At 47.9% G+C, this 18,245-nt stretch overlaps 1 protein-coding gene across 12 annotated transcripts in view; it reads right to left on the bottom strand.

The window, feature by feature from the left end:
* Positions 1–18,245, bottom strand: part of TRIP12 (thyroid hormone receptor interactor 12) — a 152,778-nt gene that overhangs the window by 41,597 nt on the left and 92,936 nt on the right. For 8 of the 12 annotated variants that reach the window (XR_006388621.1, XM_044289055.1, XM_044289054.1 and 5 more), the window contains 11 exons: positions 11,106–11,174; positions 9,932–10,097; positions 9,703–9,820; positions 9,329–9,485; positions 4,265–4,418; positions 3,635–3,863; positions 2,777–2,895; positions 2,388–2,592; positions 2,174–2,274; positions 1,886–2,060; positions 1,594–1,735 (listed from right to left, as the gene is read on the bottom strand). Coding sequence is in view for 11 of the 12 variants with exons in the window: in XM_044289055.1 (XP_044144990.1) it covers positions 1,594–1,735; positions 1,886–2,060; positions 2,174–2,274; positions 2,388–2,592; positions 2,777–2,895; positions 3,635–3,863; positions 4,265–4,418; positions 9,329–9,485; positions 9,703–9,820; positions 9,932–10,097; positions 11,106–11,174 (1,635 nt within the window). In the remaining variant the exon portion in view is untranslated. The remainder of the gene's footprint in view (positions 1–1,593; positions 1,736–1,885; positions 2,061–2,173; positions 2,275–2,387; positions 2,593–2,776; positions 2,896–3,634; positions 3,864–4,264; positions 4,419–9,328; positions 9,486–9,702; positions 9,821–9,931; positions 10,098–11,105; positions 11,175–18,245) is intronic. The other 4 variants (XM_044289060.1, XM_044289061.1, XM_044289064.1 and 1 more) reach the window with 2 other exon arrangements.

Below are 18,245 nucleotides of genomic sequence, written 5' to 3'. Positions count from 1 at the left end.
TGACCTAGGGGGGTTGCCCGAGCAAGAAGCTCTGGAGGGTGCATATGAGGGAGGTGCAGACTGCGCTGGTGGCGGATTCTCAACCAAGCGACCCACTATAGATAGGGGGAATTGGGAGATTTGAGCAAGGTTTTCCCAACGCCTCAGAGAGGGTTCTGGCCCAATCGGGTAACTCAGATGCCAGAGGGGGAGCAACGGTATGGACAGAAGGGGGAGGGGCCCTGCCTGGGCATCTGACAAGCAGTGGAGACAGAATCCTGTTGCCCGCAAGGGAATTTTGCCTGACATAGCGCAGGCATAATGGACAGCTATTGACTGCGGAAGTACCCCAGAAGGATCAGACATGGTGTATCCAGGAGATACCTGAGGCTGGAGGGATACAGTGACCTGAGGAGAGGAGCAACAGCTCTTACCAGGACCAGGAAACGCCGTCTGAGAATGTCCGGAGAGAACTGGCTGGGGGGGGGGGGGGGGGAGAAGGCCCCGCCCCCTCAGGTCCTGCATCCCTCCTCAGAGCCGCTGCGATGCGCGCGCGTCCATTAACCCCCGCATTGCCGGAATAACACTTACTGCGTGCCCCTGTACAAGGGCAGCGCCAGAAAAAACAGGCTGCCGCCCATTGGGAGTAGAATTGCCGCCGGCCCCTTTACTCGTAGTTGCGCTGTAAAGCGCTCGCCGTCTGAGCCGATAGGCTCCGCCCACTGCCAACCCGATGTAGGCTATATTCCGTGTCTGTGTCTCAGCGCTAAGCAAGCGTCCCTGCTGATAATAAAGACACCCCGGTCGGTCATTCATGCAGAGCCCAGGGCATGAGACCGGAAATATGCCACGGTGTCCCTTCCAGGGAGGTAGGGAATAGTATATCCAGCCGGTGGGTTGGCGGCCAGGGTGCGACGGAGCAGGCATCTACTTATCTGTCCAGCTGCCATCTTCACAGGGAGGCGAGGCGACTGCTGTTTCCCATTTGTAGAAAAAAAAAAAAAAAGGAAAAAAATAAAACTCAAATAAAAAATCATTAGGAGCTACCCTGCAAAGGTCTTGCCTCCTTTTGACACTAGAAAAAACTGAAGCTCTCTCCCCAGGCTGGAGGAGGTATAGCTGCCAGGGAAGGAGCCAACAGTTTTTACTAGTGTCAATGCCGCCTCCTAGGACATCGCTATACCCACGGTTCCGGTGTCCCCCAATGAATATGGGCGAGAAATCAGCAACAGCAAATCCGCAGCTAAATCAGTCATGTGTGAACCCAGCCTAAAGCTCGATTAACATGTCCTTGTTCCGGCTATACTGTACACTTGTATTACTTAATATCAATCATGTTTTAACTGATCCCTATAATGCTGTGAGTTCAGGTCATATAAAAACAGCGGTCGGGCCATTATGCATCCAAGTAATATCGACATATAAAACATCTGGAACACAGACACATAAATCCAACCCTAACCAGAGTAAAAAGCAGGGAAATAATAGCAACTCTAGCTCCCTTTTGGACTTAGTCCTTCCATGTATTGCAGATAATACATCTCTCTTGAAAAGTATAGCTGGCCAGAGCTTCCCACAGTTATAAGAACCAACTGAAAAGTTCAGTTTTAGTACCTGAAGGTTGAGCTGCTCTGTGGCATTGCAGAGTCTCTGAAGTACATTTAGTGCAGGATTGCTGCCATCCATATTCTCAGAGCTGAAGTATCGTTCCACAAATTTATGTGCTTGCTCTTTGATCCATCCACGAATCCGCTCCCTATAAAATATTGTGGTAGATGGAACCAGGAATTAGACACATTTATCAAATGACATTCATGCAACCAAAAAGACATGGAGTATTAAACCAGCTTGCATAAAAAACAATGCACAAATAAAAATATGACAATACAGTAATAAATTACTGTACCTGTTGTTTGAGATGGTATCTTTGGAAGCGGTTCTGGCCAATCCACTAACTCCCGCTGTCCGTGCTGGTTCTATGTTGTTGCTATTTGACTGTGTGCTCAACCTGCCCCAGGTTTTCGGGTTTAAACTAGCTAGAAATGAGGATTTTGGAGACTGAGTGGCTGTTGGGCTTTTTGCTAAAATAACCAGGAGAAAGGGAATGCATCATGAATCTACCTTTAGTTTCACCAATTTAAGACAAGAAAAATAACGGTCCACATTCACCAAGACACAAAAATACTATCTTTACCTTGATTGTCTGCTTTGTCTTCATCTCTAGGCGGAGAGTATTTTGGCCTCCGTGGCCCACGTTTCGGGAGCCTTTTCCTTTTCAAAACATCACTGAGTCGACTACAGAATAGAAGAGCATTAAGGATTATACAAGGTACTGTATTTCCAAGTTCCCTTTCCCATATACTGTACTTATCTACATGGAACAAAATGAAGTAATAGCTTTTCCTCACCCTTGTGGGCTGAGATCTAAAGAGTCATCTCTGTGCTGCAGGCTTGGAGACCCAAGGTCAGCTGCTGCATTTCCAGCTGCAGTGCCAGTTCCAGTGTTTATGGTTGCTGCACTTGCTAGAGAACTAGACCCATTGGTGCAGACCTTTGGTGGACTTGTTAAAAGTGTTTCTGACTCGGCCAAGTTCTTCACTTGATGCATGACACCTTGGAGTAAACAAAGAGAGCTTAATAAACCAGAAAAATATGGGTGCCGAATAATATATGCACAAAATGCTAACAAGCATGTAAGCAGGGTTGTCAGATTTAGTCAACAACTGAAATCCATATACAAGCATAAGTATACACAATCCAACATAAAAGCAGCAATGATGCAAGTGTGTAAAATTACCTTCCCTCCTGAAGTACACGCTGAATATATCTGGCAATTTCTGCATCAATATCTCAGCCATCTGAAGAGCTCCAACCACTATTTTGAGGTCTTGACTTGACAACATGGAGGCAATGTGACTACACAGGATAGAGGAGAGAATACAAATACTTAATGTAGTAATATACAGATTTGAAAGCATGCATTCAAATAAACTAGACACACTGAACATTTAGCTTCTGAAAAACTATTAGTGTATTTCTCCCACAACAGTTACATGTGCTTCACATTTTCCTTTAGGCTAGGGCTACACTGCAACTTTTTGTAGTGCGGCTAATCGATTTTAACTATTAAACTACAACTGCATTCCAAATTGAATGCAATATTGTGGACTCCAGCTGTTATCAATAGTTAAAGTCAGTCACACTACAAGAAGTTGCAGTGTAGCCCAGGCCTCAACTCCCACAGCAATGAATGGGAGCTATGCAAAGAGCATATCAGTGACTGTTACAGGAAACCACGTAGCTTACTGTGCTATACTGTTATGGGCGTTACGGAAAAAGCAGAGCGCAGCCAGCTTGGATGTTTCTGTACCACCTCAGGTTATACCCATCTTAGCCATGAAAGGCCGAGATTGAAATTACAGTTTAATTAAAAAGTTGGCAAAAAGGTAGATACACTCAAGGCTTGACTGCTTCAATAGCCTTATAAACCTGCAACAGCAGTTTAATACTGTGGTCAGGATAGGCAGTGGGATGCAGTCACTTGAAAATTAAATGTTGTTGAATTAAATCCATTAATAAGACTAGTAATTCACATATAGAATTAGCAACAGAAATAACATTTTATAGAGGTTAAAAAGAATAATGCATGCCTTACCTGGACACAGCATGGTTTTTTAAAACATCTTTTAGAAGCTCAGCATCTGCAAAATAAATTATCCTAAGGATTGCTCTAAGGCACTTGTGTCTGACGGCGGGCCCCGCAGATGAGCTATACACTTCATAAAGCACTCCAAACAAGGTCTTAATAAAAGACTTCGCCAGCTCAGGGTCCTCTTTCATCAATTGCGCCCTAGCATCATCTCTTTTAAGCTCAGAATGACCGCCTATGAAGACAGAAGGTACAAAGTCAGAAAATGGCTGCAGAAAAAAAAAAGGTAAAGTGATCTTCAGAACACAGAATGCCTGAGTAACTGGAAACGAACGGACCATAAGACATAATTTTGCATACATTTTATAAACAATTTTGGTATGCTGATAAAACAACTAGAAAAAGCAAGTTCTGCTAGAAACCTCTCAAAAAGGCTAAACTAGACTGGGGATGAAAGGATCGCCATTATCTGAACACACAAATTAATAAAATGACTATACTATTTACTGCTTCACCAACTGTTTGAAAGTACAACAAAACATGTAATAAAAATTGAAAAAGAGGAGGCACATGTGACTACACCATGGCAAGTAAGTAATAAATAATTCCAAATAAGCCAAAACCTAAACTACTTACTAGTGTTAGCATTGGCTAAAGGGTTAGGTTTTCTCTGAATGGCGCGTGCAGTTCCGGTATCCTCGTTGATTTGCTGCATAGAATTAAAATCAATAGTATAAACACGCCCCAGTGTAGACAAACTTATTTCATCCTCACCAACCTGATGGGCTGCCTGAGAACACAGATATAAAACAGAGAGATAATCCTTGAATAGAAAACACATAACTTCATCACGCACAACATTAGACCGTGTTTTGTCTTCTCTGGGTGAGCAAGATGACTGAATATGCAAATAAGCAGGCTTGGACTGACCCACATGGGAATCCCCCGGTGGGCCCCTGAGAAAGGTGGGCCCCCAGTCCACCAGCACAGCATCTCAAATAACCTATATCAAAATAAAAAACTGGGTAGACTATCCAGTTTATTATTATAGATGCATCGGAAGGTTAAAATGGCCTCTAGAAATAGATGTAGGCCAGCCAATATCCTCTCCTCCCTGGGACCCACTTTTTGAAGTTGTTGCAGAGACCCCATAACCAATCATCTTGTAGTGTCTTGCTGCTGTCTGCCTCTGTATAGGCAGGTAATATTTGCAGGTTGCTGTACGGTGGGCCCCCAGAATGAATTTTACTGGTGGACCCTAGGAATTCCAGTCCTTCACTGCAAATAAGAGACCTATGCCATCATGACTCCTATTAGAGGGATGATCCAGATTTTTTTTTAAATGGACTGCCTTTTTGTTGTGGCTTGGTATTGCAGTTTTGTCCCATTCACTTAAATGAGGATAAACTACACAGAGCTGCAGTGCCAGGCTCAGCTGCTACAAAAAGTACAGTGTGTTCAGTACAAAACAGTGTCTAAATTGACTAAAACAGGACATCACAGGTCCATGGGCGCACAATGGCTCAATTAGAGTTTCGTCTGTCGGCTTCTTGAAGGACATAAGCATCATTTTAGAGAGGCAGTGCTTCCACCTTTTAGGTTTCAAGGTTTGCAAGTCCAGCAGATGCTCGCTTTCCATTGGTAACCTGCACTTTCTCTGCTGTATACAAAGATCAATCTATGTCTCTTTATCCCGTGCATTTTGATCAGCTAGTTCTACTCAATTTTGAAAACCTGGACTTGACCTGTGACTCCCACATGATGCATAAAATATACTGACAAGGTGGCATCATACTCTTCAATTGTTTGAACAATACTGTGCCCTTTTTTGAACACTTAGGGGGGAGAATTATCAAGACTGGCATGTAGTACGCCGGTCTTGATATCCCCTGCACTGTCGGAGGATGCACTTTGTTTAAAGGGGTATTCCCCTTTCAGACAATGGGGACATATCGCTAGGATATACCCCCATTGTCTGATAAGTGCGGGTTCTAGAGGTGGGACACGCACCTATCTTCTAAACTGGGCCTTCAAAGTCACAGAGGGCGCACCGTGCATGCGCGGCCTCCCTCCATGATTTGGAAGGCTTTGTTTATGAGATAGGTGTGGGTCCCACCTCTGGGACCCACACCTACCAGACAATGGTGGCATATTCTAGCGATATGCCCCCATTGTCCGAGATGACAACCCCTTTAAGGTGAGGCTCAGGTCTAGTCATAAATTAGAGGCATCGCCCCAGCAGTCTGTGGGCCTAAACTGAGATCAATGGCGGCTTGGAGAAGCTGTAGATTTCAGACTTCATTTGTGAAAGAAAACAAGACGTAAAATATAAATGTGCCAGGACAACTGGACCTGTCCTAACAACACCCCCTTTTCAGTAAGTGGCATACAACTGCACCTATATTTTGTCACAATGGTGTTAAAAAAATAAAAATAAAAAAAATAAAAAAAAGGCTGTGCTTTTTTTTTTTTTTTGTGCCATAGGCAGATGATTACTATCCACCATATTGTTTTAATGTCAAATTCTGTTTAGCTTGAGACAAAAAAAACTTAGTCTTAGATTAGGTCTGCGTAGTATGAAATGAAATATTATGTACATATTTTATATTACTTTATTTAACAGCTTTTAACTAACTGCCGAATTAAAGAACAGTACCTCTGGATATCCACCTAGAGAGGACAAAACATGGCCTAATATTATTTCTGCTGCTGAACATATACAAACATGCAAAAACATGGCTGCACATGGATGACTGGTTTAGCACCACAAAACACACATTCATCTACCCCATGAGGTAAACCCACTACTGAGCATTTATGATATATAAGAAACCGATCTGCAGAAACACGGATGTCCGAACAAACAGGCAACCACTGCACATTGCATTATGGAAGAGTATTATCAGCAACTAGTGAATAAACAAACCAATCCTAACCTCAGCAAGGGGTATGTGTATATGCAGGCCATTGCACTCCATGTGCCCTGCCTTGCACCCATACAAGAGCCTAACAAAGGGCACCTCAACTACCATCAGGCAGGAGCCTCAATATGAGGGAGTGCTCTGAGGGAAGAAGGGGTGCGCCCTCCTTTCACTGCACAGACCTAGGGAGCAAATGGTGTGAGCAAAGCCACTGTGCAAGACTTTCTGCAGCCAGAGCTACTCCCATCCTCTGCACATGCGCAAATAAGACACAGGAAGAGCGAGAATGGCAGAAAGACCAAGCAAGCTCTCTATAACACATTCATAGAAAAGGCCAGCCAAAGCAGTTACTTGAAATGCAATTCCATAATACAATGTTAAACATGGCTCCAACATGTTCAGCCTCGTGCTCTAATCTGTTACTATAGCTCATAACATTTAAATCTCATCTTTGCACATGGCAGCCAAGCGCACCACATTCCCTAAACACAAATGATCATGCCACAGTCCATGGAGAGGAACAGATAACAATATAGACACAAAAAGCGAAAGAGGATGTTTAAAGCGACAATGAATCAGGCAAAACCCTGCTAGCCAAATGTCTTATTTTACTTAAACACAGTGTGTGTGTGTGTGTGTGTGTGTGTGTGTTCATAGTTTTGATGCCTTCAGTGTGAATCTACAATTTTCATAGTTATGAAAATAAAGAAAACTCTTTGAATGAGAAGGTGTGTCCAAACTTTTGGTCTGTACTGTGTGTGTGTGTGTGTGTGTGTGTGTGTGTGTGTGTGTGTGTGTGTGTGTGTGTGTGTGTGTGTGTGTGTGTGTGTGTGTGTGTGTGTGTGTGTGTGTGTGTGTGTGTGTGTGTATATATATATATATATATATATATATATATATATATATATATTTTGAGCCGAAACGTCGCCTCTGTGCCACTGTGGCCCAATAAATTATCTTTTTTGTACTATTTGGAGTTGCTGTCTGTTTTCGTCTATATATATATATATATATATATATATATATATATATACACACACACACACACATATATACACACACATACATATATATACACACACACACACACACACACACACACATATACACACAGTACAAACCAAAAGTTTGGACACACCTTCTCATTCAAAGAGAATTCTTTATTTTCATGACTATGAAAATTGTAGATTCACACTGAAGGCATCAAAACTATGAATTAACACATGTGGAATTATATACAAAAAAGTGTGAAACAACTGAAAATACGTCATTCTAGGTTCTTCAAAGTAGCCACCTTTTGCTTTGATTACTGCTTTGCACACTCTTGGCATTCTCTTGATGAGCTTCAAGCGGTAGTCACCTGAAATGGTTTTTACTTCACAGGTGTGCCCTGTCAGGTTTAATAAGTGGGATTTCTTGCCTTATAAATGGGGTTGGGACCATCAGTTGCGTTGTGGAGAAGTCAGGTGAATACACAGCTGATAGTCCTACTGAATAGACTGTTAGAATTTGTATTATGGCAAGAAAAAAGCAGCTAAGAAAAACGAGTGGCCATCATTACTAACATTAAAATGAAGGTCAGTCAGTCCGAAAAATTGGGAAAACTTTGAAAGTGTCCCCAAGTGCAGTCACAAAAACCATCAAGCGCTACAAAGAAACTGGCTCACATGCGGACCGCCCCAGGAAAGGAAGACCAAGAGTCACCTCTGCTGCGGAGGATAAGTTCATCCGAGTCACCAGCCTCAGAAATCGCAGGTTAACAGCAGCTCAGATTAGAGACCAGGTCAATGCCACACAGAGTTCTAGCAGCAGACACATCTCTAGAACAACTGTTAAGAGGGGACTGTGTGAATCAGGCCTTCATGGTAGAATATCTGCTAGGAAACCACTGCTAAGGACAGGCAACAAGCAGAAGAGACTTGTTTGGGCTAAAGAACAAAAGGAATGGACATTAGACCAGTGGAAATCTGTGCTTTGGTCTGATGAGTCCAAATTTGAGATCTTTGGTTCCAACCACCGTGTCTTTGTGCGACGCAGAAAAGGTGAACGGGTGGACTCTACATGCCCGGTTCCCACCGTGAGGCATGGAGGAGGAGGTGTGATGGTGTGGGGGTGCTTTGCTGGTGACACTGTTGGGGATTTATTCTAAATTGAAGGCATACTGAACCAGCATGGCTACCACAGCATCTTGCAGCGGCATGCTATTCCATCCGGTTTGTGTATAGTTGGACCATCATTTATTTTTCAACAGGACAATGACCCCAAACACACCTCCAGGCTGTGTAAGTGCTATTTGACCATGGAGAGTGATGGGGTGCTGCGACAGATGACCTGGCCTCCACAGTCACCGGACCTGAACCCAATCGAGATGGTTTGGGGTGAGCTGGACCGCAGAGTGAAGGCAAAAGGGCCAACAAGTGCCAAGCATCTCTGGGAACTCCTTCAAGACTGTTGGAGGACCATTTCAGGTGACTACCTCTTGAAGCTCATCAAGAGAATGCCAAGAGTGTGCAAAGCAGTAATCAAAGCAAAAGGTGGCTACTTTGAAGAACCTAGAATATATGACATAGTTTCAGTTGTTTCACACTTTTTTGTTATGTATATAATTCCACATATATACACACACACACACACACACACACACACACACATATACAATATTATATATAAAAATATAAATCATCACATAAAAATGTATACTTAGGAAAGATGTTTTGGGAGGGGAACACAAACAAATGTACGACCAGAGCCATTACAGACTCCATGACAAGACAGTTACCTCGATGATTCGACTATCAATGCGGCTGTATGGGTGCCATAGCCCACGGTCATCCCGCCATTGCCAAATGGCCCCATCAGTGTTTTGGGCATTTCCTTTCTTTAACATTGTATCAACAGCAAATATTCCTTCTTTTGGTAAACATGGCATCAGCTCACTGCAAAAAATGCGTTATTTGTAAGTTAATTTTCGGTCAATAAAACTGAAGTGGTAACCAATAGAGAAGAAACAATAATAACAGATGAATCCAGCTTTGAACAGGAACATATTTATATAGCACTACTATATTCCGCAGCGCTTTACAGACATTAGCATCAAGCTGTCCCCAATGGGGCTCATATGGACACTAAACATTAGCATAGACAAACACATACCATATAAGAGACGTCAATTCATACAACTCTTGAGGACTCCTAGGGACCAGGTCAATTTGCTCCAGGCAACTACCATTTGAGGCCCCACACAAAAGGAAGTGAAGAGTTTCTGCAATATCTAAAATGAACCAAATTTATAGCGCTGTAAAGGTGAGTTTAAACAATACACTGCATACATAATTGTATGCTTTATAGAGCACATTCTAAAACAAGCAAACACAGAACATACTTTGTTTCATGAGCTGCACGGCCAGCGTGGGGCAATTAGAACACATCAAGGAGAACATCCTGACTACCATGATGAACATGCCCGAGCTCAAGATCGGTGGTGTCACTACCAAAAGTTGCTGGATGTTGGTGAGCAAGTCTTTGGAAGCCACTTGCTGGAGAAGATTCTGCATCAGACATAGAATATAAAATGATTAATCGAAATTGTGAAAGGACAACACATCCATAACACTTGTTAAAGGGGTTTTCCAGTCTGTTGATACTAATCACTTATTTTCAGGATAGGTCAACAATGTCAGATCTGTGGGGGTCCAACATGTAGCAACCCCACCAATCAGCTGTTACATCAACACAGGAAATACAACATTTGACGGAGCCAGAAGCAGAAGGGTTCGTGAAGAGTGCAGTGGTCAAGCCGGAGTACTGCATCTCAGCATCCATTCAAGCGGATGTGAGCTGAGATGGAGTATGTCAGTACAGCCACTACATAGTGGACAGCGCCTTCTGCATCTGTCTCCGTCCAATGTCTTATTTCTGGCGCCTGCTGAATACAGCTGATCTGTGGGGGTGCGGGCCACCACTGATGTGATACTGATGAGTCAGTGATGACCAATCCTGAGGATAAGTGATCAATATGAGAAAATGAGACATCTTTTAGCATACTTTAAATAAAAATAAAAATAGCTGATTACTATATATACAGCAATTACTAAATCTAAATAACCTTTGTTCACATCTCCAACAATCATTTCTGTTGTTCTGCCTTGTCATAGGAGCAGAACAATAAAAAAAAAAAGGCAGTGTCGGACCAGTCTCATGACAAACACAAATAATACCCAGTGGACTCCATAGGTTTCCATCATGGTACCTATCATTTTCCTTGGCAAAAGCACTGTGTGCAATCAGATTTTGTCCCGATTTAACAGAGGCTCCTAAAAGAGCCTTCAATGTAAATATGAACACAGCCTTACACTGTAAAAATGCTGCATGCCGAGAAACAAATATGCAGAAATCAAAGAAAAGCAGCAATTTGCAACACTTATAGACTTAAATGTACTAAAGCAAAAAGCAATTTTTGCTGATACAGGAAACATGTAAGGCAATAAGCTAAACCAGATAGACCTGTTTTCCCCACAGAGTCTGCAACTACAGAACTAGTTCCAGTGAAACCTTACCTCTTCATGCTGGAAATTATCTACCAGACGTGCAAAACACAGGCAAGTGCTTTCAACGGATTTCTTATCCTATAGAAAAATTAAGAACAAAAAAAAAAAATTAAAAATGTATTCATTGTTGTCTGCATGTACCCAACAGATGTCCGAGATCGCAGCAGTTTATAAAAAATTTATGAAAAGTCTGTTTCTAAAATGGCTTGTTGCTGCACGGATCATATTAACATATGAGGGATTACCTTAGTAATAAGACGTGATTGGTGCATGAATCTTATATAGCCTACGACCACAAACTTACCAAAAGTGTTAAAGGGAATTTATCAGAAAATAACCTATTCTTAAAAAAAAAATATGGTATTTATTTTATTACTAATTTTTGATGTTTGTTTTAACATACATCTATCATCAGGTCTGTACCTATGACACTGGCTGACCTGTTACATGTGCGCTTGGCAGCTGAAGGCTTCTGTGTTGGTCTCATGTCCATATGTGCCCGCATTGCTGAGAAAGTGAAGTTTTAATATATGAAAATGAGCCTCTAGGAGCAACAGGGGAGTTGCCGTTACACCTAGAGGCTCTGTTCTCTCTGCAACTGCTGCAGCCTCTGTACTTTGACATGGGCCAGGCAGTGCAAACGTGATCACGCCTGCCTGGCCCATGTCAAAGTGTATAGGACACAGCAGTTGCAGAGAGAGCAGAGCCTCTAGGTGTAATGACAACTCCCCCGTTGCTACTAGAGACTCATCTGCATATATTAAAAAATGGATTTTTTGTACTCACCGTAAAATCCTTTTCTCGTAGTAGGCATTGGGGGACACAGCACCATGGGTATATGCCCAGCTGCCACTAGGAGGCTGACACTAGAAACAAAAAAGTGTTGGCTCCACCCAGGTGGGCTATACCCCTCTGCTAGAGCCAGAACAACTCAGTCAGTACCAAAAGCAGTAGGAACGCCACACCTGAACCAAAAAGAAACGGAGTGCCAACAAGTCTTGAACTGGGGAACCCGACAACCACAAGCAAACGCCGGAACCACGAACAAGAACAGATGCTCCAAGGAAAGGGAGGGATCTGTGTCCCCCAATGCCTACTACGAGAAAAGGATTTTACGGTGAGTACAAAAAATCCATTTTTCTCGTGCGTGGCATTGGGGGACACAGCACCATGGGACGTCCCAAAGCAGTCCCTGAGGGAGGGAAGAAGATCGCCAGACGGCAACCTAAAGCACCGCTGCCTGCAGAACCTTACGCCCCAGGCTGGCATCAGCAGAAGCCAGGGAATGAATGTGGTAGAATTTGGCAAAAGTGTGAACTGACGCCCAGGTGGCGGCCCGGCAAAGCTGGGCAGCCGAAGCCTGATGACGCACCGCCCAGGAAGCTCCGACTGCCCTAGTCGAATGAGCGGTCAACCTGGAAGGGGGAGCGCGACCCTTCGCGGCGTAGGCCTCCTTGACAGCCGACCGAACCCAGCGAGAGATGGTGGCCTTGGAGGCAGGCAGACCTTTACGAGGACCCGCCGGAACCAGGAAAAGAGAATCCGAACGACGGAAGGGTTCCGTGAGGCGAAGGTACCAGCGGAGAGCCCGAACAACATCCAGGCAATGGAGAGACTTCTCCCGAGGGTGAGAAGGATTAGGGCAGAAGGAAGGAAGGATAATCTCCTCATTGATGTGAAACGGGGTGACAACCTTAGGGAGAAAAGAAGGAACGGGACGCAAAACGACCTTGTCCCGATGGAACACCAGAAAAGGCGACCGGCAGGAAAGCGCCGCCAGTTCGGAAACCCGACGGATAGAGGTGATAGCCACAAGGAAGGCAACCTTAAATGACACAAACGACAGAGAGATGTCTGCCAAGGGCTCAAAGGGAGAGGACTGAAGAGCATCAAGAACAAGATTCAGGTCCCACGGCTCCACCGGAGGACGAAAAGGAGGGGCTCGGCGAGCGACACCCTGCAGAAAAGTCTTAACCTGAGCCCGCGTGGCCACAGAACGTTGAAAAAGGACCGAAAGGGCAGAAATCTGCCCCCTGAGAGAAGCCAGGCGAAGCCCCTTATCAAAACCAGCCTGAAGAAAGGCCAGAATATTAGGGACCGAAAAAAGGAGAGGACGAGAACGTGCGGACTCGCACCAAGCAAAATACGCCCTCCAGGTCCGATAGTAAATACGGGCCGACTGGGGCTTCAGAGCGCGAAGCATCGTCTGAACGACAGAGTCCGAGAGACCACGGGCCTTCAGGATCGCGGTCTCAACAGCCACGCCGTCAAACGAAGCTGCGGTAAATTCGGGTGGAACAGAGGGCCCTGCGAAAGGAGATCGCGACGCAGGGGAAGACGCCATGGAACGTCGGCGAGCAGGAACACGAGATCTGCGTACCACGCCCTGCGGGGCCAATCTGGGGCCACCAGAATCGCCGGCACCCGGGCCGCCTTGAGACGCTTGAGCACTCGAGGCAGAAGAGGGATGGGCGGAAAGAGATACAGAAGGTCGAACTGGGACCAAGGCAGAACCAGGGCATCGACCGCAAGAGCTTGCGGATCCCTGGACCGCGCAACATAGCGCGGAAGTCTGTGATTCAGGCGAGACGCGAAGAGATCCACGTCCGGAACTCCCCACCGGAGACACAGTTGATGAAACACTTCCGGGTGGAGAGACCATTCGCCCGGGTCGACGAGCTGACGACTGAGAAAGTCTGCCGCCCAATTGTCGACCCCGGGAATGTGGACGGCGGAGAGAACGGGAACGTGTTCCTCCGCCCATCGCAGGATCTGAGAGGCCTCTCGCAGGGCCATCACGCTCCTGGTGCCCCCCTGATGATTCAGATAAGCCACGGCGGTGGAGTTGTCCGTTTGAATCCGGATCGGGAGGCCGCGCAGACGGGAAGTCCAGTGCGACAGTGCTAAGAAAATCGCCCTGAGTTCGAGAACGTTGATCTGCAGGGAAGATTCCTGAACAGACCACAGACCCTGAACCGTAAGGGACTCGAACACCGCTCCCCATCCCGAGAGGCTGGCATCGGTCGTGATCACGCGCCAACTGGGGGGGAGGAAGGACCGGCCCAGGGACACCGTCCGGGGAAGCAACCACCAGGAGAGATCCAGACAAACCTGAGGAGGGAGACGAACGAGGCGCTCGAGACCCTCCGGGGACTTGTCCCACCTGGACAGGATGAACATCTGCAGGTCCCGAGAGTGGAATTGGGAATAAGGAATGGCTTCGAATGAGGCCACCATCCTCCCCAGGACGCGCATACACGTCCTGATGGTCAGAGAGGACGGCCTGCGGAGAAGATGTACCCCCGCATGAAGAGAAGACACCTTCTCCGGGGGAAGGAACACCCGCCCGAGGCGAGTATCGAACAGCATTCCCAGAAAGAGCATCTTCTGGCGTGGGACAAGGGAGGACTTGGAGTGGTTGACAAGCCACCCGAACCGAGCAAGAGCCGAGAGGGTGATGCTCAGGCTGGACAGATTGTCCTCGGGAGACGGGGCCCGAATCAGAAGGTCGTCCAGGTAAGGCACCAGGGCGACCCCCCTGGCACGAAGAAGAGCCACTAGGGGAGCTAACACCTTGGTGAAAACCCTTGGTGCGGAGGCCAGACCGAAGGGAAGGGCTACAAATTGGAAATGAAGCGAACCCACCGCGAAGCGAAGGAACCTTTGATGGGAGAGGGCGATGGGAACGTGGAGATAGGCATCCTGAATGTCGACCGACGACAGGAACTCGCCCAACTCCAGGGAGGCGATCACGGACCGGAGGGACTCCATGCGGAAATGACGGACCCGGACAAACCGATTGAGCGCCTTCAGATCCAGGATAGGACGGAGTGAGCCGTCCTTTTTGGGGACGGTGAACAGGTTCGAGTAGAAGCCCCGAAAACGTTCTGACTCTGGAACCGGAACGATGACCCCCAGAGCGCGCAGGGAATGAATGGCCTGAAAAAAACTGTCTGCCCGGGCGGGAGACATGGGGGGGGACGTCAAGAAGAACCGACTGGGTGGGAGGTCGGTGAATTCGATTTTGTACCCCGAAGAGACCACCTCGAGAACCCAAGCGTCTTCTACGTTTGCCCGCCAAACATCCCGAAAGACGAGCAGGCGCCCTCCCACCATGACGGGGATCGAGTCATGCTGAAGGAGGCTTAGTGGGCTGGGGACGAGCGGGCTTGGGTTTGGCGTGCCAAGAGGGCCTGGACTTGAAGGAAGGCCTGGAAGGCTTCTTGTCAGATCGGGCAGGAGGGGCCCGAAAGGACCGAAAGGACTGCGTCCGGGAGGACGATCCGGGGAAACGACGGCGGCGAGGCTGATTCTGAGGAAGAAGAGAACTCTTACCTCCAGTGGCCTCGGAGATGAGCTCCTCTAAGCGTTTCCCAAAGAGCTTTCCACCAAGAAAGGGAAGAGAGATAAGAGCCTTCTTAGAGGCGGCGTCCGCCGCCCAGGAACGAAGCCAGATGGTGCGGCGGATAGCCACAGAGTTGGCGGCCGCGCGCCCAGAGCGGCGAGCCGATTCCATAGAGGCGTCACAAAGAAACTTGGAGGCCTGATAGATCTGGGAGGCAAGCACTGCCAAGTCCCCCTGCTCAGAGTCAGCAGGTAAAGCACGGAGAAGCTGCTTTGCCCAAACGGCGCATGCCTTGGCGACCCAAGAGGCGGCAAACGCAGGACGGATGGCGGCGCCCGCTGCGATGAAAACGGACTTGGCCAAGGAGTCGACCCGTTTATCAGCGGGATCCGACAAGGAAGCCGCATCAGCCAGGGGAAGCGTAGTAGCCTTCGCCAGACGAGCGACCTGAGGATCCACCAGGGGGGGCATCGTCCAGAGATTGACCGAATCCTCAGAGAAAGGATAAGGAACATCAGAAGCCTTGGTGAGATGAAGGCGCCGATCAGGGTGACGCCATTCCCTGGCAAGGAGAGCGTCCAGATCCTCGTGATTGGGAAAAACCACAGTGGACCGCTTAGAGCGTCGGAAGGACACTGCCTCCATGGAGGAGGACGAGGGGACATCCTGCACGTGGAGTGCGTCCCGCACGGCTCTGATGAGATCCTGCACTGCTGCCGACATCGCCGAACACCGCTCAGATTCAGAATCTGAAGCGGAGGAGTCCCCAGGAGCGGCGGAAGCGGCTGAAGAAGAAATCTCACCGGACTCAGACCTAGCCGGGGAGTGATCCGGGGAAACTGAGGAGGAGTGAGACCCAGCCGAGACCGTACGTGGTCGTTTGCGGGACCGAGAGCCGGAGCGAGGCTGGGAACTGTCGCCAGGCGTATCACCAGCGGTAGAGGCCCTGCCAGAGGCGGCCGCAATCTGGGCAGGGAGACTGTCCAGAGACTGCGCCAGGGATTGGGAGAGGCTAGCAAGGCTACCTATGGCCTGGGACAGGGTAGCAGCCCATTCCGGGAGAACCGACAAGGTGGAGGCCGCAGGAGCGGACTGGGCGGGCCCGGGGGTGAGGCACTGCACACAGAGGGACGTAGGCTGGCCGCATGGGAACTTCCTGCTACACACAGAGCAGGCGTAATGAGTGGAAATGGCGGCAGGGGGAGTGGGGGCCTGACCAGAGGAAGACATGATGGCCTCTCGGTGGTGGAACCTGAAAAGAAGAGGAAGGAGTCAGCCAGAGGCTGCCTACCACGACCAATGGTGCTGTGTCCCAGAAAAAACCGAAGCTGGAGGATCCGGAGCGCACAGAGTGAGGACGCACGCGGCCGCACAGCTCAGGCAGAAGAGAGAGAGAGAGCGTCCGGCAGAAGAACCGCCCCCCTAGCAGCCCGCGCTGGCGCAGGATTGGGCGGAAAGAAGAGAGGCCTCCGGAGGAACGCCCACAAGGGGAGAGGCAGAGAGGAAGCCCGGGAAGCCCAGGAGGCGGAGACGACGCCCGCCCACGTGACCGCGGCCTAGGCCAGGCAAAAGCCGCGGCCTCTAGTATGCCAGGGTGCCGCCGGAGGAGAAAAGCGCCGCCGCCGGCAGGCCCCCGCCCGCCAGCGCAGGAGGCGGAAGCGGCTAACAAACAGCCAGCGCCGAGGGAAGGCAGAGGAGGGGACACAGCCACCGAGGTAGGGAGAGCGAGGGCCGAAACCGGCCGTCTTAAAGGGGCCGACACCATTAAAAAAAGGCTCCAGAATGGCGACCCCCCTGAGAGGAGAGCGGGGGAGACCCCAAGAAGGAGAGGTGCCCCCCCCCAAAGGCCCAGCTTACTAAGTGGAGGTGGGGGGGTGGGGGAGGGGGTTGGGGCTGAAGCACATACTCACCCTCCGATTAGTTCAGGCGCAGCATGACCACCCCCTCGGCGGACTCAACACGGAAACCGTGGGTCCGCCGGAATCCACTGCGGAAGCAGGTCACGTTGGGGACTGGGTGGCTGCAAGGTACCGAGTACGCGCCCGCAGGGGGACAACTAAGGTGGAACACGATGGAGCCGCCCCTGCTACCTGTAGAGGAAAAAATTAAAAGAAATAAAAATAAAAGATAAAAAATTAGCAGAAAAAGGACCTGCTAGCAGGTCATGTCTGCCTCCTACGGACACTAGAACTAGACTGGGTTGTTCTGGCTCTAGCAGAGGGGTATAGCCCACCTGGGTGGAGCCAACACTTTTTTGTTTCTAGTGTCAGCCTCCTAGTGGCAGCTGGGCATATACCCATGGTGCTGTGTCCCCCAATGCCACGCACGAGAAACTTCATTTTCTCGGTAATGCGGGCACATATGAAAGTGAGACCAACACAGATGCCTTCAGCTGCCAAGCGCACATGTAACAGGTCATATATAAAGAACTGTGGAACGATGCCCTTTAGGATTAGTGGCAAGTGCAAAAACTGGATGATTTTAGGTATTTTCTTTAAAACATTAAATGCCATGGGGAAAAAAAAAAAAAAAAATCACCAAGAATTAAAAAAAAAAGGTGTCTACCATAAAAACAAACTACTTTCACATCTGAGTTTTTGCTGGATCTGTCATGGATCAGCATAAAGCTTCTAATAGGATAATACAACCGTCTGCATCCGTTATGAACGAATCTGGTTTTATCTCAAATATAGCCATGACGGGTCACAGGATCACTTTTGCTCTGCATCCCATGACGTACTCGAAAACGCTGTCCACCATGAGAACGCAACCAAAACGGAATGCATTCTGGTGCACTTGTTCCA

This window comes from Bufo gargarizans, chromosome 4 (genome assembly GCF_014858855.1).
Source record: "Bufo gargarizans isolate SCDJY-AF-19 chromosome 4, ASM1485885v1, whole genome shotgun sequence".
Classification (NCBI taxonomy): Eukaryota; Metazoa; Chordata; class Amphibia; order Anura; family Bufonidae; genus Bufo; species Bufo gargarizans.
This window is presented reverse-complemented; position numbering and strand designations above follow the sequence as displayed.